The sequence below is a fragment of the Microcaecilia unicolor genome, chromosome 2 (genome assembly GCF_901765095.1).
Source record: "Microcaecilia unicolor chromosome 2, aMicUni1.1, whole genome shotgun sequence".
In the NCBI taxonomy this organism is placed as follows: domain Eukaryota; kingdom Metazoa; phylum Chordata; class Amphibia; order Gymnophiona; family Siphonopidae; genus Microcaecilia; species Microcaecilia unicolor.
The window spans coordinates 113,707,305-113,732,562 of NC_044032.1; the positions used below are offsets into that span (position 1 = coordinate 113,707,305).

At 39.5% G+C, this 25,258-nt stretch overlaps 1 protein-coding gene across 1 annotated transcript in view; it reads left to right on the forward strand.

Moving 5' to 3' along the window:
• Positions 1 to 25,258, forward strand: part of SERINC5 (serine incorporator 5) — a 131,427-nt gene that overhangs the window by 91,599 nt on the left and 14,570 nt on the right. Inside the window, exons 4-9 of the mRNA XM_030193223.1 lie at positions 337 to 419; positions 6,448 to 6,541; positions 9,320 to 9,531; positions 10,493 to 10,588; positions 19,844 to 19,970; positions 22,067 to 22,133. Coding sequence (XP_030049083.1) covers positions 337 to 419; positions 6,448 to 6,541; positions 9,320 to 9,531; positions 10,493 to 10,588; positions 19,844 to 19,970; positions 22,067 to 22,133 — 679 coding nt within the window. The remainder of the gene's footprint in view (positions 1 to 336; positions 420 to 6,447; positions 6,542 to 9,319; positions 9,532 to 10,492; positions 10,589 to 19,843; positions 19,971 to 22,066; positions 22,134 to 25,258) is intronic.

The window sequence follows — 25,258 nt, forward strand, 5'->3', positions numbered from 1 at the left end:
TTAGTCTCCTTCTGGACAGTTTGGGTGACACGTTATGTGAGTGTGCATTCAGTGCATTACAGTTATGTATCTGATTATATTACCTGTAAGCAAATAACAGTGCCTGTGTATTAGGATTATTTGTCTTGTGCTCTAACTGTAAAGACCAGACTATGTGGATGTTCCTGCAGTTCTGGCTTATTTAGGCTATTGTACCCCCACCAAGATAAATAAATGTAGATAGTTTGGTAATGACCACAATTTGTTATGCTGAGTTAGATTTGAGCTGCCTACCAACTTCTAATTTATTTAACTTATTGATTGACTTATGAGTGAAAATGTTTCCTTCCTCTGCAGATTTTGGCTGTTTAAGTTCATATTCTTGGTAGCCTTGTGCTCAGGAGCTTTCTTCATTCCTGACCAGGACACTTTCCTTGAAGGTATGATGTACTGCTGCTTCCATTTAGAAAGTTGTTGCTGTGGTTTTTTTTTTTTAATATTCTAACCTTACTGATGGTTTTCCAAGATGCAGTGATATATCATGGTTTGCTGTAGTGATATGTCATGGTTTGCTTCAGGCGTGCTGGCAGCTCCGTGAACAGATGGGCTGGGGCAGTGATGAAATGTTACTTTCATTTCTGCTTTTTTCTTTAGCTATAGGCAGACACGCAGTGCTCATGAAGTCTGGGATCAGACATCACGTCTAGCAGAGCTGCTAAGTCATCCTTTCATGGAAGAAGCTTTCAGGCCTTGCCAGGCTGTGACCTTCTGCCCTTCAGTGCCGCTTTCACAAAGATGTTCAAGTACCACGGCAGTGGCATACTGTGTATCCAGAGCTAATGCAAAGGTGGTGGGTGCCCCAGGCAAACCTTCAACCTTACAGCACCCTTCAGTTAACTTTCAGGTTCCTAGCCTACAGCCCACCAAGATTTTGATAATTAAATCAACAATCATGATCATAAGTACATAAGTGTTGCCATACTGGGACAGACCAAACGTTCATCAAGCCCAGTATCCTGTGTCCAACAGTGGACAGTCCAGGTCACAAGTACCTGGCAAGATTCCAGAACAGTACAATACATTTTATGCTGCTTATCCAGTGGATTTTCCCAAGTCCATTTTAATAATGGCTTATGGACTTTTAGGAAGCTATCCAAACCTTTTTTTAAACCACGCTAAGCTAACTTCTTTTACTACATTCTCTGGCAACGAATTCCAAAGTTTAATTACACGTTGAATGAAGAAATATTTTCAATTTGTTTTAAATTTACTATTTTGTAGCTTCATTGCGTGCCCCCTAGTCCTAGTATTTTTGGAAAGAGTAAACAAGCATCTGCTGATACTCCCCCCCCAGTAAAACACTGTATTCAGATTCAGTTTCAAAACCTGGGACCAACCAGAAAATGGGTCGCATAGCATCTCTGATTTTTGTCATCCAGTGGGTAGAGTAGATGAAGTGGTTCTTGCTCTTAGGGACATAAATAAAGCTGGTGGTCTAGATGCAGAAAATACTCATATTGGACCTTAAATCTCATTTGGTTACTTGAGTTTAACCAGCTGCAAGCCATATACACCCAGAAGTTAATTGTAACTGGATAAAGAACATTTTGACTCTGGAAATGAATAAAATGTAGAATATGATGGCAGAGAAAAGGCAGAAAAGCCAATCTATACACCCATTCTCATTGCCTGTTATAATAACACAGCCTCTGTCTGATCTCTGGCTTTACCCTCTGTGTCCCACAGCTAAGGATCCTCAGTGCTTGTCTCATGCTTTCTTAATTTTAAAAAAGATTCCAGGCTACAGAAAGTGAAATTATGAAAGAAATGAAAACCTACCTCTTCAAAAAATTCTATAGCTAACTACATAAGCTACCAAGGTCCCACCTCTACAAATCTACCTCTACAAACCAAACCACACAAACTATCATTCTACCTATACCACCTCATCAAAACCTTCAGATAACTACATAGATTATCATCCTACCTCTTTGAGATCATTCTATAAACTATCTATGTCCTCTCTATGTCATAACGGTCAAATACTAATGTAACTCCCAACAAAAATGTAAATTGTAAGCCACTTTGAACTGAAACTTGTTTTTGGATAACAGTGGGATACAAGAATGCATAAATAAATAATTCTTCAGGTTTACAAGTCATAAACTGTGAGTGTTGGAGCAGTTTTTTTTATTATTAACATTTTCTACCATTTTCCTGTTTTTTGAATGAAAAAGTGACTGTTGGTTTGACAAAACCCTGTATTCCAGTAGGCCAGTGCGTGATTCCCATTTCCCTTTCAATGTTCTGAATATTGTGTGTTAAGTCACAGCCCTACTGCTTACACCTCACTCGGAACAGGTTAGGAGCTACAGCTCTGAGACTGCCTTAAGGGTCTAAAACAGCACTCTTTCAGCAAGCTGGGCCTGTCTCCCTATCCTGTCCCTGCCAGACCCCAAAGTGAATTTGGTGCTTGGCACACTCCAGGGGAAGGCCATCTCTTTCTTCAGTCTCTTTCCTCCCATCCCTGGTCCCAGGCAGCCATGGCTGCGGAGTTGGAGTCAGAAGCAATTATAGATGGAGTTGGAGTCTGAGTCCATAAAATGTACCTATTCTGACTCCAGCTTCAAAATGAAAACTTACAGCATAATAATATATGGTAAATGTATCATTTTATATCTTTGTCTTGGATCTAAAGTACTGGTAAATTTAAGTTATATTTACCAGTATTTTAATTTAACGCCTAATATCAGTAGGAGTCTGAATTAGACAATAGAAAAAATAGCGGAGTCATAGTCTAAGGTTTAGTGTACTGTCTCCACAACCCTACTGACAACAACATAGACACCAAGGAGGGCAGGTGCCAGGCCAGCTCCCTTGCATCACATAGATAATTAATCACCTTGCAGGGAGTTCAGGAAGAAACAGTAACAGAGATCCCAGCAGCAGATGGCGACAGTGCTGCATTTTTTATTTATTTATTTTGAGTGCAGGGAGATGCTGCCAGTACTGTAGTAATGTTTTTTTTTTTTTTTTAGAAAGCAAACCAGTGGCAGGTCAGTCTGTAGAGTTTTCAGGTTTTAACTAAAAATTCAATTCTCGTTCTGGGGGTGCTTTATTGGGATTGCCTAATTTTAACCAAAACTCAAGTAGAGGAGTGTGGTAGCCGTGTTAGTCCACTCTTAAGGTTATCAATAGAAATCAAACAAAATAAACCATGGAAAAGAAAATAAGATGATACCTTTTTTATTGGACATAACTTAATACATTTCTTGATTAGCTTTCGAAGGTTGCCCTTCTTCCTCAGATCGGAAATAAGCAAATGTGCTAGCTGACAGTGTATATAAGTGAAAACATTCAAGCATTACTTAACAAGGATCTGGGGTTCCTAGCCCATTATAAACCATAAAGCTGTATGTCTCTGTTGATCACCCCACCCCTCACCTATCCACACCCACCCTGTTAGAATATCAATAATATGCTTTGATGTCCCCATGCATACTTCCTACCCACCCCCATCCTCCCACCCTGTCAGACTGTCATAGTAATGCTTGAATGTTTTCACTTATATACACTGTCAGCTAGCACATTTGCTTATTTCCGATCTGAGGAAGAAGGACAACCTTCGAAAGCTAATCAAGAAATGTATTAAGTTATGTCCAATAAAAAAGGTATCATCTTATTTTCTTTTCCATGTTTTATTTTGTTTGATTTCTATTGATAACCAAAACTCATAAACTCTAAGTGTACCTCAGAGCTATAGTTGGTAGCCTTCACTTCGGCCTTGGTCAGTCCTGGTTATGTGGCACATCTGCTTGTGGCTTCCTCTAGGTCTAAGAAGCTGCATGCCAGGAGAAAGTGAATTAATATATTGGGCCCAAGTGATCATAATTAACAGAATGCCGAGTTCTCACTGCTGTTTAAAAAGTGAAATGTAAAGCTTCACCAAGTACATGAGAGAGGGGATCGTTTAATGGTTCTGAGGCTAACAATAAAACAGATGAACAAATGGGAAAATTGTAAGTTTTTGTTGTAAAGGGCTGTAGTGTGTGTTCTGTGATAGCCAGGCTAGGTATCTTATTTCAGTGACTGAGGTCTTTTATTTCAGTGAGTGAGGTCTTTTATTTGTAGAAGGAACCAGCTCAGTTAGAGGGTAGGCTTTCTTTGTCATACTGAGAATTGCTTTCTGTAAGCAGTACTAGCAACCCCCCACAAAAAAAAAAAAAAGAAACCAAACATTTTTTTTTTAAGCAGGATAATTTGTAGTTGGAACAAACCATCATAACATCCCTTTTTATTCTGGCTTTAATGAAACTTCTAAAGAGAGAGGAAATCCCTTGAAGTTGTTTTGTTAAATTTTTTTTAAAGTTGGTCTTTCTTGCTGCTTCCACCATTCTGAATGTGAATAAATCCAGGCTCTGAAATTCTGATCTTTGTCAGACACACACATCAAGGCTTCACGGGGGTAATTTTATAAAGCTTTTTGTGCATATAAACCGTGTTTTAACCACAGAAAAGCACTCTTATAGAGTTGCACAGAGATATACATGTACAAGTATGTGGGACAAAAAGATCATGTGTACTTCTACATGGATCATGCGTAGGCATTTCTGCGGGAGTAGTTTGGGTAGAGCAGGGACGTGGTGCAATGTATGTACATATTCTATATGCATGTACACATATATCCCCTCATTCTGTAACAGGCCACCTTAAGTTAGGCATCAATTGTGCACGTAGGTTATAGAATACTAGCACTTATGCACAAGACTGTTACAGAATACTGTAAGTTATGTACTAAAGTGCCGCATTTACACCTGCTATTAATATGGGATAAGTGGGTGCAGTTAAATGTAGACGCATTGATGCTAATTTACACTAGTATTCTATAAGAACAATTGTTGATTGAGCTCCACTAGCTCCCAATCAAATATGAATTTTGGTTTTTAGAATTTTTCAAGGCCAGGCGCCAGTCTATTTGCCGCCACTGATTGGTTTTCCACATTCTGAAAGACTATTGCGTTCAAAAGATTGTTTGAATCTTCAGTATCCTGTGACAAATAAAACTAAGTGTTTCATATTGTCATCTTTGCATAGCAGGCTGCGAAGTGTTGGAATACCTGTGCAATGAACACTAAATCGGAACTCTGTTATCTGAAATTTAGGAAGCAATTGAGCTTTTCTTTTTCAAAGGTTTTTAATGTAATTTACTTTATTGTAGTATGTTTATATGAGTTCAACTATTGCTGTGTATATTGCTGGTATCTTTTATTGTAATCCGCACAGAGCTGATGGGTATGTAGCAGAATAAATTTTAATTGTAACTATAATTCTTATAGATTAGGCTCACAGTCTGTGTAGTTTGTAGCACTTGGTTAGAGAACTGGCCCATAGATTACATACACGCATTTGTACCTTCTTTGGAGCAGATGTAACTTTGACTGATTTGTGCGCTCTTGGAGATAGTTCTGGGTGCCTGTTTTATTTACTTATTTTTTTTAATTTATTGGTGCTTATATTCCACATAATCCAAATTCCAAGTATTCAGTTCTATGTGGCTTACAATAATAAGATAATAACATCATACAATATATTATTTCCAGTGAAATGAAGAACAGTATTAATATATTAATGAGTTTATAAAGCTTTGTAGGACTTTTACTAGGCACCCCCTTATAAAATTACATCCAACATGTTTCCATGAATGCAGACTTGTAAAGAAGGGACTCAAGATAGTAGCTTGCTTGAAAGCTGCACACCTCTCATTTTCATAAATTTATTTCAAAATTGTTTACCCTGCTTACATGTAAGCGGTTTACAAAAAAATATACAAAATAATAACTTACAAACATAAAAAACATATGTATGTCAGAAAAGAAAGATGACCAGGATTAAGACAGGACAGAAGCAGTAAACCCATTCTGTCTGCACCCCCCCCCCCCCTTCAGGTGATTTGATATTTTATGCAATTCAGGTAATGCTGCGATTCATACGTTTACTGGACAACTGTTTTGGCTAGAGGTCATTTTTTGTTGTTGTTACATTTTTACCCCGCGCTTTCCCACTCATAGCAGGTTCATTGCGGCTTACAATTATATACAGGTACTTATTTGTACCTGGGGCAATGGAGGGTTAAGTGACTTGCCCAGAGTCACAAGGAGCTGCCTGTGCCTGCAGTGGGAATTGAACCCAGTTCCCCAGGACCAAAGTCCACCACACTAACTACTAGGCCACTCCTCCACTCGTGGGACAACATAGTTAACCACTGGCTGTGGTGACTACAGCAAAGTTGATCTGCAGGACCTACACAGCTGCAGCCTAAATTGTATTTACAGACGTGAAACCTGTAATTGGATGTTTCTTTTTGGTTAGTTGTATGATTGTGTTATCTGCTGTATTGGTTGGTGGGAAGGGGAGGATATAAAGTCCATGTTTGCAAAAACTGATGTGATGGTTGTTCTGGTTTTTCAGTTTGGCGCTATGTTGGGACCGCTGGAGGTGCCATTTTCTTATTCATTCAGCTCCTGCTGCTGGTGGAGTTTGCACACAAATGGAATAAAAACTGGTATGCTTCCTTTATAATATTTTGATCAGTTTGGAATAAAACAAGAAAGGTATGCTTACCAAAATGCATTAGCAGAAGATACCAATATCAGAAATTTGGGGGTAATTTTATAAGTTACTTGACAGTGCAGTAAGAGGATGGGGTCAAAGCAAAACAAATGACATAGTGGGTATAACCTGCATGGAGCGGTAAGTGCCAATTAGTTTGGTAATGAAAAAATTGTTTAAAGCATTAAATATTGCACTTAAGAATGAATATACACTATTGAGGTAAATAATGGTTGGACCTATGACGAGCCAATGGCGTGTCAAGAGTTGAGAGCAATCTGGTCTCTTGACAGATGAATCGCCGCTGGTGCACTCATTGTGCTACTGAGGTCCGGTAAATACACCAGTTAAATTGATTTCATTTGAATTTATTTATTTATTTATTGCATTTGTACCCCACATTATCCCACCTTTTTGCAGGCTCAATGTGGCTTACAGGATGTGAATTTGGTATGATCGTTACATAGAGTTGGGTACAGTTGGTAGTGAATTGTAGTACAAGAGGAATTAATTAGAAGATAATGGGTAAGGTCATGTCGAAGTGATTTAGAGCGTTTGGGTGATGTACGGAGTAGTATGATTCATCGGGATTGTTTTGTAGGCTATGTTGAGGGGAATGTGATATGGGTAATTCAGATAATATGGAAGATACCATTTAGTCTAGGTTGAATGACTGGCGCTGGGTAGTTGTTAAATGAATATATGATATAATACAACCCCCGCCGATTGAAATATTGTTTGAATGCTTACGGAGTCCTCATAGCAGATTTATGTTCTACACAGAATGGCAGGTACAACTGTAGTCGCCTTTGCAGAGTAGACTAGGTGGACCATGCTGGTCTTTATTAGCTCAAGGACTACTAAAAACCCACAATATACTGGGAAGGTATAAATAATAATAGTGTAAATTCATCAGTAAGGACTCACCTGAGCCCGAGAGCTTAACATGAAATTGTCAAGGTCATAGAGCCATTCAGTGTACTCTCTTACATCACAGAAATTTCCTCATATTTTTAATTATCAGTGAAATGTGTCCATAAATGAAAAATAGTCCACAATCCATATCAAAATACAAAATTACTCCAATAGGTAACCATCGCTCAGGCGACATGTGTGTAAGAAATGCCAGAGTATAACAGTTGAACAACAGAAGGTCACTGCTCAAGAGAGCCTCCGTTTCATTTTCTTCCTCAGGATCAGATCCCCTCTAAAACAGACTTTGGCGGTAAACGTTGAGATGCCCATTATATTCCTATGGGCGTCTTGGCTTTTACCACCAGCTGACTTCTATTGTGAGCTAAAAACGTTACCGCAGCTTTGTAAAAGACCCCCTCAGCGAACAAAGGTAGAAAAGAAAAAATATTTGAAATTTTTAGGGTCTTAATGTGTTGTTTTTTTCTAGCATTGCACTACTCAGAGTCTGGCTTTCTTAGTTTCCATTTTATTTTTGTCTATACTTTTCCATGTCTAATGTGTGTGGTTTCTTACTCTGTATTAGGTGAGGGTGTGGCTGTGTTTTGTGTGTGATGAATTATGCTAATATGGAGTTTCTATTTAGGGATCAATAGCAAAGCAACTTATTCTAGTTTCCTAGTATTTGTAACAGGTGTGTTTGGTAATCAAGGGCCTGGTGTAATATTTACAGTACTTTCTTTTCACAGGGTTGTTATAGTTTGAGTCCTGGGAATTAGGGCTGTTTTGATTTGATTAAGTTTGCTATTTAGGTTCTGATTGTCTTTTTGCAGGATTTTGTGTTATTTTATACAGTGTTTGGGGCAGTGGAAGGAGGAGACTGTAGCTGTTCATGAGATTATACCACAATTTGAGTAACAATTTTGTATGGTGAGATGTTTGAGGAAAGGTCTTGGTTCCACTTCTGGGAACTGTCTACAGACGCATCTGGTGCAGTGTGAACAGTAGTAATTAGCTTGCTACACTTGGCCATCTGGCATCAAAATCTTCTTCCCATATGCTATGTCCAAACAATTTCTCCAGAAAATAATCAGTTCCCAACAGGGAATCCCTGTTTCACAGCTGTTGCATCAGGGGAAACTCCACTTAGACCTTTCCCATTCCAAAAATACCGTAGCTGGAATCAGAGACATAGGAATAGGGAAGAGCTGCAGGTACCATGGCATCCCTAAAATTTTCCTTCCCTTCCCTTGTGCAGCGATGTACAATCGGCATAACAGCAGAGGCATGGCAGTCTTGAGCATCTGCATGTAGGTCTGCCAGCTTTTGTCCCCTCTGAAACATATGTGCTGTTTTATAAAAGTAAGAGCATGTCCAATGTAGTTTATTTTTAACTCTGAAGGTAATAAATAGAAACAAAAGAAAACAGAAAATAAGAATATCTTTTTTTATTGGACTAACAATACAGTTTTTGACTAGCTTTTGAAGACAATACCACCTTCTTTAGAAGCGTTCAAAAGCTGTATTAAATTAGCCCAATAAAAAAGGTATAATTTTAATTTAATTTGTTTTATTTCTATTTAGTAACTTTTTAAAAGTGGACTACCACACCCTTTTATAATTGTGAACAGGTAGAAAGTATATCAGCATGGTGGTGAGATTTGTATTATTTTTTTAAACCTGGGATCAGTACTAGAACATAACATTGTAATGTCTTAATGTCAGATTAGGCCAGTGAAGATTATTGTACAGTAGGAAATATGCATTTTCTTTAGTGGTGAAAATTCTGTAACCTCATTGATTCTTGTCTCATGTACAGGACTTCTGGTACCATACATAACAAGCTGTGGAATGCCGCCCTTGCTCTCGTCACCCTCATTATGTACTCTGTTGCAGTTGTAGCCCTGGTTCTGTTGTCGGTTTTTTACACCCATCGCGATGGCTGCATGCTGAATAAGATTTTCCTGGGTCTTAATGGCGGTCTTTGCCTTCTTGTTTCAATGGTGGCCATTTCGCCCTGTGTCCAGAAACGTAAGCATCGTTAAAATAACTATTCTGTAGAAGTACACTTGAACAGTTGAGTTAATACTACTAATTCCATTGTAATTGAGATCATGAAGCTTTGAGGAGAGACTGCTTTTCTAGTCTTGCTTTACTGAGGGTCACAGTGGACTAACCTTGATGTGTCTGTGGAGAAGCTGGCTACAATGGCACAGCAAGGTCAACATTTTGGTCTCCTAGCTGGTAGGCATTGATGTGGTCAAGTTCATAAGATGAGAGGATGTGGGTGACCCTCCTTCCTCCCTTCATCATAAGTGACACTGAAGGATTTTGCTTCACAGTTAACTTTTCCCTCTTCTGTTATTAATTTGACAGTCTTAATTATTGGTCTGAGAGGACCCACACAGAGAAAATGGGGATGGAACAAAAAGCAAAAGCAGTCAGTGAAGGAACAACATTAAGAAGAGCCTTTTGGCACAGCCCTGGTAATGCTAAGCAGATTGGGCTTCCTGATGATTGAGGCTTGTAGAAAGGTGTTGCACTTGGGACTTGCTGGAAGAAGGATGACACTAAAATTAAAGACATCATATACATCAATAAGACAAAAAAAATGTACAATCTTTCCTGATGGAAGACATTCTTTAGAAAATGGTCCCTTTAAAATAAAATCAGATATTGTCTGATTATGTGGGGCGGCAATGTTCTTTAGTCTCTGAGCTCATTGATCTCAGGTTAGCAGGAGTGAAGCAGCCTCTGCTTATATCAGATCTAATAAATGTACCTTCAGAAATAACTAAAAGCTACTATTTGAAAGCAATTACTGGATTGTATTTAAGTGCAGGGCAGTCATTTAAACAATCTCTCACTTTTTTAGTGTTCTGGAAGTCTTGTAAGTGGTCCTTTACTTAATTGACATTAAATTGTGTTTTGTGAAAATTCAAAGATACATTGCTGATATGTTAAAATATTTTATTTTCCTTTGTGATTCAAGAACACCCACACTCCGGGCTGTTGCAGTCAGGAATTATCAGCTGCTATGTGATGTATCTCACCTTCTCATCTCTGGCAAGCAAACCTCTAGAAACAAGTAGGTTTCATCAATGGGACAGAGCTGAAAAGGTTGTACAAGACTGTCATGCTGGAACTGTACCTCTTTATGTATAGACTGTAGCTGTGATGTTACACAGTTCTGCTGAAAAGTTTATTTAGGAAGAGCCACCTCTAAGGTAGACAGTGTCACATGCCAGTGATTGGAAGGCTTAGGCTGAGGTCTGTTTATAGGGATTTAATAGGGTTTGGATGACTTATACTCCTGGGGCTGGTTGATCATGGGTTATACCCACTGAGCATTGCAGAGAGGGATTATACACTGGTATTAACTCATGCAAAATACCTGGCTGCATATCGCATTAAAACAAACGCTAATGAGGCCACTGAGTATTCCTTGGCAATGCAGAAAGGTCAATGGGGCTTTTGATGCATGGTTATTGCAAGAATTTTTATGTCGGATCTAGGGCAGCATACAGTGGTTTGTGGAGGGAATTTCCTGCCAGTTTTTGAGATTTAACTGCAGGTTTGAGTGGAGGAGTAGCCTAGTGGTTAGTGCAGCGGACTCTGATCCTGGGGAACTGGGTTCGATTCCCACTACAGCTCCTTGTGTCTCTGGGCAAGTCACTTAACCCTCCATTGCCCCAGGTACGAATAAGTACCTGTATATACTATGTAAACCACTTTGAATGTAGTTACAAAACCCCCAGAAAGGCGGTATATCGAGCCCCATTCCCTTTCCCTTTTTTTGCAACCAAAAGGAAGCCCCTGCAAGCTTCAAAAACACAGGTGCCTGTTCGCCTGTGCCTACATATGAGCTTCACAAAAAATTATATGCAAGCAACTTTTGTAAGTTCATATTTGGGTGCAGAAGAACAAGTGCCGATATGTGCTGTAGGATGAAAATAAGTAATTAGGGCAATAATTATTCCCTTATAATACTTATTACAAGGTTCCCGCTCAGCCTAGGGGAAATATTATAAAGGAACCCTGTTGCTGGCACCCTGCCAGTGTTTTGTTCTTCGCCAAAGAACCAAAGCCACGTCACAGATGATAATTGTTGTTATTTATTACAGGTAGAAAAATACACTGTGTAATAGCTTATATGCAATATCATATCTCTTACTAATATGCACACTAACAAAATATATTGTCTAACTACACTCTGATTATCCTGAGACTACGTACAGTAATGATTAGAACAGTACAAATGATATCCTAATGATCCTTATGAAACTTATCACATCTTATGCAAAATACACATTAGCAGCTTTCCCTGACCAAGAGCTGACATAAACCAGTCGTACTTGGATAAAACAACTGCCTAACCCCAGACCAGGAAATATATCACTGTGATCTTACCACGCTGTCCTGATGACGGCTTCAGATAAGACCGGAGCAGAATCTTCCCAGACGCTATCTCAGCTGTGTCTTATGTAGTGCAGGTCTTTCTCAGCAAACAAGCAGGTTCCCGTCTCTCCTTTGGTTCTCAGAGCCAAAATCTCTGCCATAGGTATTTGCACCAGTTATGCAGGTCACAAGGTTGGTATCATAGTCTCTAGCTCACCCCGAGCCTTGCTGGATTTCTCAGGTCCTTCACAGGTACTCCTCCTCCGAGGGTCCCCGACTAACTTTCTTCTCCCACTCTCCCCGTGTTCTTCCAGACCTCTCTCTCGGGTGATAGCCTGGACCAATTCTCCCCTACAGTCCAGTGCATGGGCAAGAACAAGTTCTTTGTTTTGTGACCTTGGAGATGGTAACTTCTGGTGCCATAAGTATGACTCCCTTCCCAGCGTCTCAGAGATAGAAGGGGGATGGTTGGAACACAGAATGTCCTTGGCTTCAGCAAGCCTGTCAGTGATTTTCCACAAGCTGAAGCTGGATCTTGCTGACACAGAGAGTTGCAGCAGCCATCTTATTATACCAAGATGTCATAGGCTTGTACAGGCCAAGACCAGCTTAGGGTAGTTCACAGGGAAATACCCCTACAGTGCTGACACTTTCATTTTTTTTTGTTAGGACCTATGCACAAGAAATTGCGCTTACCGCAAAGCTGTTAAAATGTGTCTGGTGGATTCCCCCCATTAGCCACAAGTTTTCCATGCATGGTGCAGTATTACGCTCGTGGTAGAAGCCACGCATTCAGACACGTGTGCACTGCTGTACACGAGCTTTTCTGCATTGGCTTCTCTGTCTTTTCAGTTTTGTTCTTTAGTCTCTTTTCCCTTTGATGGCATAAAGAGCTGTGGCTTATGGTTTATTTGTTATAACGCTTTTCCTTTGTACAATAACAGAGCAGTTCACAATATAAAATAAAAAAAAACAAGGGAAAGAACACCAGTTTATGACAGCAAAATAAGTAATAAGTACAATTAGAGAAACAAACACAAGAGGAAAAAAAATGAAATAATTAGATATTTCCAGGGCCAGCTTGGATAAAGTTGTTTAGCTGCTGTGTGTGTTCACTTTAATGATAATAGAAACAAAACAAAAAAATAAATACAATTCCTGGAAAAAGGTTCTTGTCTTCAAAAGCTAGCGTAAATAAATATAAAACAAATCTTTACCAGTGAAAGTGTTTCAGAGAAACAACACAGAGGCCTTTCCCTAGTCTGATGCCAGTGTCGTTATGCTCATATTAGCCCTCTCCTCAAGTCACTTCACTGGCTTCCTATCCATTTCCGCATACAGTTCAAACTCCTCTTATTTACCTATAAGTGCATTCACTCTGCAGCTCCTCAGTACCTCTCCACTCTCATCTCTCCCTACATTCCTCCCAGAGAACTCTGTTCACTGGGTAAATCTCTTTTACCTGCTCCCTTCTCCTCCACTGCTAACTCCAGACTCTGTTCGTTTTATCTTGCTGCACCTGGAATAGACTTCCTGAGCCAGTACGTCAAGCTCCATCTCTGGCTGTCTTCAAATCTAAGCTAAAAGCCCACCTTTTTGATGCTGCTTTTAACTCCTAACCTTTATTCACTTGTTCAGAACCCTTATTTTATCATCCTCGCTTTAATATTCTCTTATCTCCTGTTTGTTCTGTCTGTCTGTCCTAATTAGATTGTAAGCTCTGTCGAGCAGGGACTGTCTCTTCATGTTCAAGTGTACAGCGCTGCGTACGTCTAGTAGCATTTTAGAAATGATAAGTAGTAGTAGTTTGTCACTTCCTTAACCTGTTAAAGGCTACTGTCATATATATATATATATATATATATATATATATATATATATAGAAATGATAGGTAGTAGTAGTAGTGATGCCTGTGTTATCTCTGACGCTAATATTCTTTATATGCCTTCATCTTTGCACAGCAGTAAATACAAAGTGTATTTGTCAGCTGCTTATGAAATTGTAGAAGTAAGCTATTCCGGCATACAGAATGAACTGAACCTTTTTTTTGTATGTATATTTGGTGTGCTTATCTCCCTTGTGGAAAGGTTATCATAAGTTCTAAACATCGGGTTAAACTGTCATACCCGCATCCTCTCTATACATCTGATAACCATAACGTCTAACCCTTCACTTACTTCCTGAGATTTCTTCGGCTTAAGCATATTCTTTTTATTACAGTTTTCACTATAGCTGCAAAAAGGCACTTTCACATTTGATTTGAGCTCACAGCACAAATAAGACCCAACTTCCTTTCTTATGTCCACACTAATCAAAAAATGTATTTAGTCCAATAAAAAAGGTGGTATCTTATGTTTTGGTTTTATTTCTATTTATTACCAGAGTCTGTTTAGCTTTACAGTTTATACTCCATCTTCTTGTTGCAAGAATACTTAGTTTTTTTGGTGCTTTGAATATTTAAGTAATTCCTTAACTCTACATAAAAACCTATAAACCAAACTATTTTTGGCATCCAAGGCAAAGTGATAAGAGAAAAGCTTGCTCTAACTGCTCCAGCAGGTTATGTGGAGAGTGTGGAATTAGTATTGCTTACAAAGTTGGCATCCTTTTTTCTCTTTTAACATGATTTAAAATCACAGCTTGCTAATGGTGGTAGATATTGTTTAATTGTCCTTAACATTTCTGTTCTTTTCTAAAAAGTAGGGAGCAGGGACGTAGCCAGACCTCAAGATGGGGGGGGGGGGGGCAATTTATGGTCTGCCACCCTGCCGCCACCTCCCCTCCTGCCGCTCCCCACCCAGCCGCTCCCCACCCACTGCTGCAGCAAATACCTTGGCTGGTGGGGGTCCCCAACCCCCGCCAGCTGAAGCCTTGTCCAGCGCCGGACTGTGGCGCCACCGCATTGCCTGTCCTGCTCTCTCTTCCCCCTCAAGTCCTGTACGCTCCTTTTAGTGAAACTGAGAATGCTGAATTTCACTAAAAGGAGCATGCAGGACGTGAGGGGGAAGAAAGGGCAGGCAACATGGTGGCGCCGGAGACTGGCGCTGGACAAGGCTTTAGCTGGCGGGGGTTGGGGACCCCTGCCAGCAAAACCAGAGGCCCAGAGGAAATTTGAGAGGGCCCAGGCCCCCGTGGCCCCACGTAGCTACGCCACTGGTAGGGAGGATGCCTTGTTAGCTTTCCAGAACTAAAATAAGAAATCTAGGGGCCTTTTAGGGTTGCCGCGCAGTAAATTGGAACTACCGCAGGCCTAACGCGGCCTCTGGCAGTAGTTCCACCCCCAGCGCGTGACATTTCTGGCACTTCCAGAGAAATATTACTGTAGTAGGTTACCCGGCGGTAATCAGGCAGCACCACGCCACCTCAATGGGTGGTGGAAAGTGCTTCCCCTAAAATGGCTGCATGGTAAGTGCAAACTTACTGCATGGCCATTTTTTTGGGGGGGCTTTTTACCTGCTGTGGTAATGGACGCCACCGCTAGCATAGGGCCCCTACCACAACTTAGTAAAGGGTCCCCCCTATGAAGATTTTGGTGGAAATAATTTTAATAAAATTAAGAAATAAAAGTGAAAGGTTCTAGGCTTCCTTGGGTAATCTAAAGGAACTCAGTAGTCCAGAAATTTGCATCTTTTCTTAGCTTATAACCTGCTGCTCCACTTATTCCTTTAAAGCAGCCTAAGTGTCTTGCATACGTAGACCATGACTGCCAGTAGGCCTGCTGCTTTTTGCTATTTCTGTTTTAATTGAATATTGCTTGCTGCAATATTTTCTTTTCTTGAACTGCCTTGTTTCTGCAGCTTCAGTTTAATTTAGATAGGTTAGTAGATAGACAGGGAGGGGAGAGGGAGGGTAAACTGCATCAGAAATCCAGTCAGACTGGTTTCTGGAATGAAATCTGCCTCTTTGAAAAAAACCAAGCTGTTGAAGAAATGTCAGCAAGACTGGCTGGCTTCAGTGATTCTTGGGAACATATCTTATTGAAGGACACCTTGGAAGTGATCAGCTGAACTGAAGGCAGTTTCTAGATTAAATTCCCAGTTAACCTGCTTTTTCCAAGGAAGTAATTGACAAGTTTGAAAAAGGGAGTGGAAGTTGGTGGCACTGGTTGCTGCGATCCAAGCTTCAGACAGGGTCACTATTAAAGATATAGCTTTTGATTTTCCATAAGAGACTTTTTGGAAAATATGACCAGAGCTGAAATTACAAGGATCATGCATTTCCGAAAAATCAGACTGCTGTGCTTCCAGGATTAGTTTAAAACAAGAGATTTAGATAATACTTGGTGAGAAGATGTTGTACAGGTTTTTGGAGTGTTTTACATACTTCCTAGAAAATCAAAAGACAAGAAAACCTTTCAAAGAGAGTGGCTTTATACGTTGGCTAGGATTCTCTCTGCATTATTCTATTGAATAAAGCAACAGTAGAAGTGTTTGATCAAATTTAAAAATAGCCTTTTTCTTTTTTTTTTTTAATGACCTTAATCTACTTATTCAATTTATAACATACTTTTAATATAATATTATTGAAATAATTTTCATACTTGCTCTTTATCAAAATGCTTTCCATCATTTGTAAATACACTTCATATATCGTTTGCCAGTGAGTTAAAATAAATAAAATCCTACTATTTTCATGATCATATGCTGGAGCTAGACATAACGGGCTAGATTGTTTATATGGCACCAAATAAGTTGGTGCTGAAAAATGCTATTCTGTAAGCTTTGCTTAAAGTTAGGCACGGTTTATTAGAATAGTTCTTATGCCCGGGAATCATGCCTAACTTTAGGTGCGGCCATTTGCATCAACTGAAACGTGATTCAAATATATGTGCCAACATTAGACATGTATCCCCATTATTCTGTAACAATGCACGTTAATTTTAGGAATGCCCCTGTTCCACCCATGACTCTCCCATTTCTGTGCCCTCTTTTTTAGATCGTGCATAATATTTAGGCACGTAAAATTCAATTAAATTTAATTAGTGCCAATAATTGCTTGGTAAGCCAATTATTGGTTCTAATCAGCTTGTTTAAAATGCTTGGGCAATTTTTGGCAACTTTCACAGAATTAGGGGGAATAGGGTAATTTTATGAGGTGATACATAGTTTTAGGCACAAATAACACACGGAAATGTGTTATTTTACTCATTAGTGCATTCAAAGTGACCTCTTGGGGTTTGCAATGCAAGACGTATGAGGGGAGACTTAAACATGTATACCCTGGAGGAAAGGAGAAACAGGGGTGATATAATAGACGTTCAGATATTTAAAAGGTATTTCGCAAACAAACCTTTTCCAGAGATAGGATGGTGGTAGATCTAGAGGACATGAATTGAGGTGGAAGGGGAGCAGACTCGGGAATAATTTCAGGAAGTATTTTTTCATAGAGAGGGTGGTAGGTACTTGGAATGCCCTCCCGTGGGAGGTGATGGAGATGAAAACGGTAACAGAATTCAAAACTGCGTGTGATAAACACTAAGGAATCTTGTTTAGAAGGAATGGATCCACAGAAACTCAGCAGAGATTGGGTGGCAACACTGGTAATTGGGAAGCCAAGCCAGTGCTGGGCAGACTTCTACAGTCTGTGCCCTGAAAATGGCAAGGACAAATCAAGGTCAGGCTTACATATAAAGTATCACATACAATGAGTTTTTCTTGTTGGGCAGACTGGATGGACTGTACAGGTGTTTATCTGCTGTCATCTACTATGTTATAAAATACTAACCAGCGTAAAAATACACATTGTTTGCATGGCATAGTCTTTCACTGTGGTTGTGTGCATGGGCTGTGTGAACAAATATATGGATTATATAAAATGCTATGATTTATCAATCCCTCCAAAAGGTCATGAAGAAAGACTAAGGAGGCTAGGGCTTGTCAGCTTGGAGAAGGGATGGCTGAGGGGAGACATGATAGAGGTATATAAAATAATGAGTGGAGTGGAACAGGTGGATGTGAAGCATCTGTTCACGCTTTCCAAAAATAATAGGACTAGGGGGTATGCGATGAAACTACAGTGTAGTACATTTAAAACAAATAGACCGCTACTAAATGGACTTAGGAAAAATCCACAATTTCGGGAATAACATGTATAGAATGTTTGTGCATTTGGGAAGCTTGCCAGGTGCCCTTGACCTGGATTGGCCGCTGTCGGGGACAGGATGCTGGGCTCGATGGGCCTTTGGTTTTTCCTATTATGGAATTACTTATCTAGTAAACACCCATGACACAAGAGGGTCTACAGGCTGGAAAATATGCTCTGTCATCTATGAACATTAACACTTGACCACTCTATATTTCTCTTACCGGAATTGGCGAGCGCCATCACGGTACTATGTAAGCCACATTGAGCCTGCAAATAGGTGGGAAAATGTGGGATACAAATGCAACAAATAAATAAATAAAATCCTGGGCATTTTTTTTTTTACTAATAATTTTTTTTAATTTATCAATTTACCAGAATACTGACTCAAGCCAAAAAAAACTTGCACAAGCAGTAGGATCCTTATACAGAATCAAAGTACCTTTCCTCTAAAGACCCCCCCACCCCCATTAGCCTACTGTAAAGAAAATGAGGAAGGGGAAATCATACAACAGAAAATGTGAGAATACTATATTTAGAACTCGTGATTTTAGGTTTTAACCTAAGTGAGAAAACACCCTTAATTCAAAATATATTGATATGGGTTCTTACTGGATAAACACCAGAAAAACTTCACTCCCCCTAGCTTGTCTTATATCCTCCACAAGTTTTCTGCCTTTTCTGTGCTGACACCTCCTAAGTGGTGCAAAAGTACATATTTGATTCCACTGGAAAAGATACCCAGCCATAGCACCCACTCAATTATGAAAGCCCACCTTCTATAACTACCCTAATCACTCCCTTCCTTCTTCTTTCTTCCCTTCCTTAATCGCTACACATTACTAACTGTATCCGATAGCCTGAAATGACAATGTTAACAAAACTATGTAAGCCACATTGAGCCTGCAAACAGGTGGGATAATGTGGGATACAAATGCAATAAATAAAAAATAAAATAAATAGCATGAAAACACAGATAAATACCATAAAACGCTTCAAATTAGCCAGAGGAAAGACACAAAATTTATAAAATAGCAACACCTAGGAATAGAACACAGGTGTTATCTACAGGCCTCTGGCACAAATGGAGAAGCCAGTCAAGGATCTGATAGAAGATATTCATAAGCTTTGTATGAAAGGGGAGGCGCTATTGTTGGGAGATTCAGCTTCCCTGATGTGGATTGGAACGTCCCTTCGGCAGAAGTAGAGAGATCATAGATGCCTCTCAAAGTGCGTGAAATCCAGGGGTAAGTTTATAGAATAGTTCTTAAGTGCAGTTACATGAGTAACTGTAAATTGGTGCTAATTACCACAACTTAAGGGTCATTATTGGCAGTTAAAGCCAATTAGTGCCCACTTACACAATTAAGTTAGGCGCTATTCTATAACTTGTGCTTGTAATTTTGTGTGCTAGTCACAAAAGTGTTAGAATTAGGGGATTTGTGGCTGACAATTTGGTGTGGACATTTACACATGCTATAGGGCCAGTTTCAACAACCACTTCTTAAATTTGAGCATGTTTCCTGCCACTTGCACTAATAATTTATAAGGAAATGTAGGCACCAATGTTTCTTTATAGAACATACTTGAAATAGACACCTGCCTGCCCTCCTGTCCTAGGTACTCTCTTATTGAAGTCCCCTCTGACTGGTTACTGCCATTTCATATCACAGCCATTTCTAATTATTAAAGTTATCATTTGCTAGGTCTGCCACAATATATGTGAAATCCAGGTAGCTCTAAGCTAAACACTTTTTTGTATGTGAAAGTTCTGAAACAATTGTATTTAATGTTCTCATTGCACATTTGTTATGGGTGATGATACTTACCATTTCTCTTATTTGTTTTGTTGTGTTTTTAAAGTCCTGGATGCCACTGGAAAGAACATTACAATCTGCATACCAAGCTTCAGCCAAGGGTTCACTCAAGATACCACCTTGGTAACTGCTTTGGGTACTACTATTCTTTTTGGCTGTGTTTTATATTCTTGGTAAGTTTGTTAATAATAATAATTGCACAGTTTAATGATCCTGTGTTACTAGTACTTCTGTGAAGATGGACAGAGAGGTCTAGAATTTGGCAGCCGGGGTGAATTCACATAGGGTGTGCTCAATTTGAGCTTTTCTTCCCTAAATCCTGGCATTTGCTTAGTACACAAGAACATATGAATATACTCTACTACTATATCACCTTGTATTTGTTCTACCGAAACTGGCGATCGCCACTAAGGTACTATGTAGGCCACATTGAGCCTGCAAATAGGTGGGAAAATGTGGGATAAATAAATAAATGTTTTGTCATATTGGGACAGACAGAAGTTCTGTCAAGCCAACTATCCGCTTTCTAACAGTGGTAATCCCGTTCACAAGTACCTGGCAGAATCCTTAAACAGTAAAAAAAACAAAAAACAAATTTTATGCTGCTTATCCCAGGAATAAGTAGTGCTACGGTTGTGATGTGATTTCCAACATCATGGCTACTACGGACCAAACCGGTTCATGTGTGAGGGAAGTTAATGGGGACACTGTTCAAACATAGCTACTCCCAGGAGTATAGAGGATTTGCTTAATTAACTCCAGGTATAGTTTATAAATCCTCCTCTTTTCTATTTTGAATCTTACCTTTGCTCTTTCCATTTTGAATTCTACCTTTGCTCAAGTATCATCAAACTGGGACAAACCAAAGGTCCATCAAGCCCAGTATTCTGTTTCCAATAATGGCCAAACCAGGTCACAAGTATCTGGCAAGATCCCAAAACAGTAAAACAGATTTTATACTGGTTATTCTAGGGATAAGTCCATCTTAATAATGGCTTATGGACGTTTCTTTCAGGAACTTGGCCAGAACCTTTTTTAAACCTTGCTAAGCTAATTGCTTTTACCACATTCTGTGGCAGTGAATTCCAGAATTGAATTACACATTGAGTGAAGAAATATTGTCTCGGATTTGTTTTAAATTTACTACTTAGCTTCATTACATGCCCCCTAGTCCTTGTATTTTTGAAAAGAGTGAATTAGAGATTCACGTCTACTATTTCCATGCCACTCAGTAATTTATAGATCTTTCATATCTCCCCTCAGCTGTTTCTTCTTCAAGCTGAAGAGCCCTAGACTTTTTAGTCTTTCCTTGTAGGCAAGTCATTCCATCACCTCTCTCATTTTGAGTCCTACCTTTTCTTTTGCAGTTCTTTAATGTTTAGTACTTAGCTGTGTACCTTTCCTCGGAGCTGAATTTGTGTACAGCCTACCACTGGGTGCTTGTTGAAGTTTTATTCAGGGGTGGTTACTTCATGATTCTTATAGGAGATTGCCCCTTAATGCAGTGGAGTTGGAGTTGCTTCTTGTTGCAGATTTCCAGCACAGTGTGTAAACTAGTGTACCCTTAAGAGCCACGGTAGTATCGGTAAAGTCACAAATGTACAAATCTGTCAGTACCCTAACAAGTGCAAAAGCTGCACATAGAAGAAAATGTCTAATTATTAGCACTTCTCATATGTACACAGTGGGTGAAGCTTTGTTTGCATTTTTGTGGGAGAGCTCTTTCTTGCACTTTTATTTAGGCCTGATGGGAGGTGGGGTATCTGGGCCTCAAGATTCTAGAGTCTCCAGGATTACAAAAGTGGGAGAGAAAGTGTAATTGCAAGCAGTGCATGTGAAAGTTGTTGTAGTGTCTGCAGGAACTGATTGCAAAATGTAATAAATCGCTGCAAGTCTTGTAGGTATAAGTTAAGTTTTAAGACTTGGTTTGCAAATGCTAAAGCTGGCTTCAACAATAGCACAATTATTTTCATTGGAACTAAAGTCTAGCTGGATTATGTGAAGAATGATGGGTCCCCAGTAAACATGGTGTACTGGGGGCCTCAGATTCTTCTTCACAAGGTGGTCTGTACACTTATAGTGATGGTGCATATAAAACCCTTGAAATGTGGCATCAGGCAGTGAGGTTGGAAAGTTTTATTTTCCCACTTGTTCCAAATCTGATCTTTGTATACGGTGTCTTGTATATGTTCTAACATGCTCCATGTTTCAGAATTCAGAAACCTACATCTTGTATGTGAATAAAATCTGTTTATATATCTGTTTACAGTTTGACTTCAACAACCCGTGCAAGCTCAGATGCCTTGAGGGGAAATTTAGCACCGCTAGAGACAGAGGTATGTTTCAAATTTTTATAAAAGTATGATTGTAGAATTGGTGTGTTATTCCTGTGTATACTGTAATGCATTCATTTATTTCTGCCAGTCTGGACATCTCTATGGATAATTCAGTAATGGAGGTTTATGTTATTCAGATCTTGCCTCTCTGTAAGGCCCTATCCTTCTTTCTGCCCTGTTTAGCTGCCAAGGTCTGACAGTTATTGGGAGAATCAGTCTGATATATGTGGAGAGAGTCTGAGGTAAAAAAGGTTGGACCTGCTTTGACTGTTCGTTATAGTCCATTTATGTTTCACATTCCCTCATGTAGCAGTGAAGTTATACAGAAACTCTCAATCTCAAAAGAAGTTGTGTACACTGTGAAAATTTCCTTTATGAGCCAGGAAATATACAGGTGTGGGATGAGTTTTTGCCATATAATTTCTAGGTTCTACCCACTGTTTCCCTCTAACAAACCCAGGCATTCTAGAACTCAATGATATATATACACAGGCATTCTAGAACTCAGTGACACACACAGAGGCATTCTAGAACTCAGTGACACATATATACATACACAGGCATTGTAAAACTCAATGATACACAGTCATTCTAGAACTTAATTACATATAGACACAGGCTTTCTAGATCTCAATGACACATATACAGTGGCATTCTAGAACTGACTGACATATATAGAGGCATTCTAGAACTCTGTGACATAGAGGCATTCTAGAACTCAATGACACACACAGGAGGGTTTTAGATTTGTTAGGAACTGGGCAGCATTCTGAGGAAGGGGGAATGTATTCCGGACTGGTGGGCTCCACCTTAACCAGGGTGGGACCAGGCTACTGGCATTGGCATTTAAAGAGAAGATAGATAATCCTTAACTAGAAACTGGGGGAAGGCTGATAGTCATTCAAAAGTGCCTGGTTTGGAATAAGGTATCTTTCAAAGATATTACCCAAAACAGGGAAGATAGGGCATCCCGATAGCGAGGTTGTAATAGAGAACATAGTAAACCAATGAGACACATGTATTTTAGAACTCAGTGATACACAAAGACGTTCTAGAACTCAATGAGACACATGTATTCTAGAACCCAATGAGACACACATACAGAGGCATTCTGGAACTCAAACAATTTCTCATTCATAATAAATTTTCTAAATGTTAACATCCATAGCTATCCCAGTATGTTTATGATATTGTATTGCAAAATTGGATTCTTACAACAAATTACTTTCTTTTGCATTCTTCTTTATGTATACTATACTGTTGTAAGCCACATTGAACTCAAACTTGTTTGGGATAATGTGGTATATAAATGTCACAAATAAATAAATCATACGTACATATACACAGGCATTCTAGAACTCAATGCCTTACACAATGCCTTACACGGACACAGTGGCATTCTAGAACTCAATGACACACATTCAGAGACATTCTAGAGTGGGGGAGTGTCCTAATGGTTAGTGTATTGTGTTGCAGACCTGGTGAACTGGGTTCGATTACCGCTGTTGCCTGACAGTCAAAAGTGGGTTGAGATCCTTGGGAACCAGGTTCAATTCCCTTTGCAGCTCTGTGTGCCCCTGGGCAGATCACTTAGCTCTCCATTGCCCCAGGTACAATATATAACATAGGTTGTGAGCTCATTAGGGACAATGTAAAGTACCTGAAATAGAAATTGTAAACCATATAGTTGCCTTAGGGATCAATTGTGGTATATCTAGCGCACTAAATAAGTTCTGGAACTCAGTGACACACGCATTCTAGAACACAATGATACAGTTACTTAGACATTTTAGAAGTCAATGGCAGACACAGGCATTCTAGAACACAATGATACAGTTACTTAGACATTTTAGAAGTCAATGGCAGACACAGGCATTCTAGAACACAATGATACAGTTACTTAGACATTCTAGAAGTCAATGGCAGACACAGGCATTCTAGAACTCAGTTAAACACACATATAGAGGCAATCTAAAATTCAGACATACACACACGCATAGGCATTCTAGAACTCAGTGATGTGCATACAGAGGAATTCTAGAACTCAATGGCACGCATACAGAGGCATTCTAGAACTCAATGACACATGCACACAGGCATTGTAGAACTTAATAACATAAACAGACATTGGAGTGGAGGAGTGGCCTAGTGGTTAGAGTACCGGTCTTGCAATCCAGAGGTGGCCAGTTCAAATCTCACTGCTGCTCCTTGTGATCTTGGGCAAGTCACTTAGCCCTCCATTGCCTCAGGTACAGACTTAGATTGTGAGCCCTCCTGGGACAGAGAAATATCCAGTGTACCTGAATGTAACTCACCTTGAGCTACTACTGAAAAAGGTGTGAGCAAAATCTAAATAAATTGTAGATCTGAATAACACACAGGTGTTCTGGAACTCAATGACACATGCACTCACAGGCATTCTAGAACTTGAGACACATACAGGCACTAGAACTCTGACACACACAGGCATTCTACAAGTCAATGACATGCATACACATATGTATTCTAGAACTCAAGGACACGCGCATATAAAGTAATTGACACACAGGCATTCTAGAACTCAATGACATACACAGACATTCTATTGTAGAACTCAATGACACACAGTCTAGAACTCTGGCACACAGGCATTCTAGAACTCAATGACATGCATACAAAGGCATTCCAGAACTCAATGACACACGCACACAGCGGCATTCTAGAACTCAATGGTGTATATACACATATAGGCATTATAGAATTCAGTGATACAAATATATAGTCATTCTACAACTCAAAATATAGACGGAGGCATTCTAGATCTCAATGACACATAGAGGTATTCTAAAACTCAGTGATACATTCGTATGCACACAGGCATTCTAAAACTCAGATAGCTAGAATGCCTGTTTTTATGTATAGATGTTTTTAGTTCTAGAATGCCTCTGTGTGTATTATATATGTGTGTCTGAGTTCTGCAATGCCCCCCCCCCCTCTCTCTCTCTATCATTGACTTCAAGAATGTCTGAATGTGTTTGTGAATATAAGTCAATGACATAGATATGTATAGGCATTCTAGAATTCAGACATCTAGAATGCCTGTTTGTGTATAGATGTTTTTGAGTTCTAGACTGCCTCTGCATGTA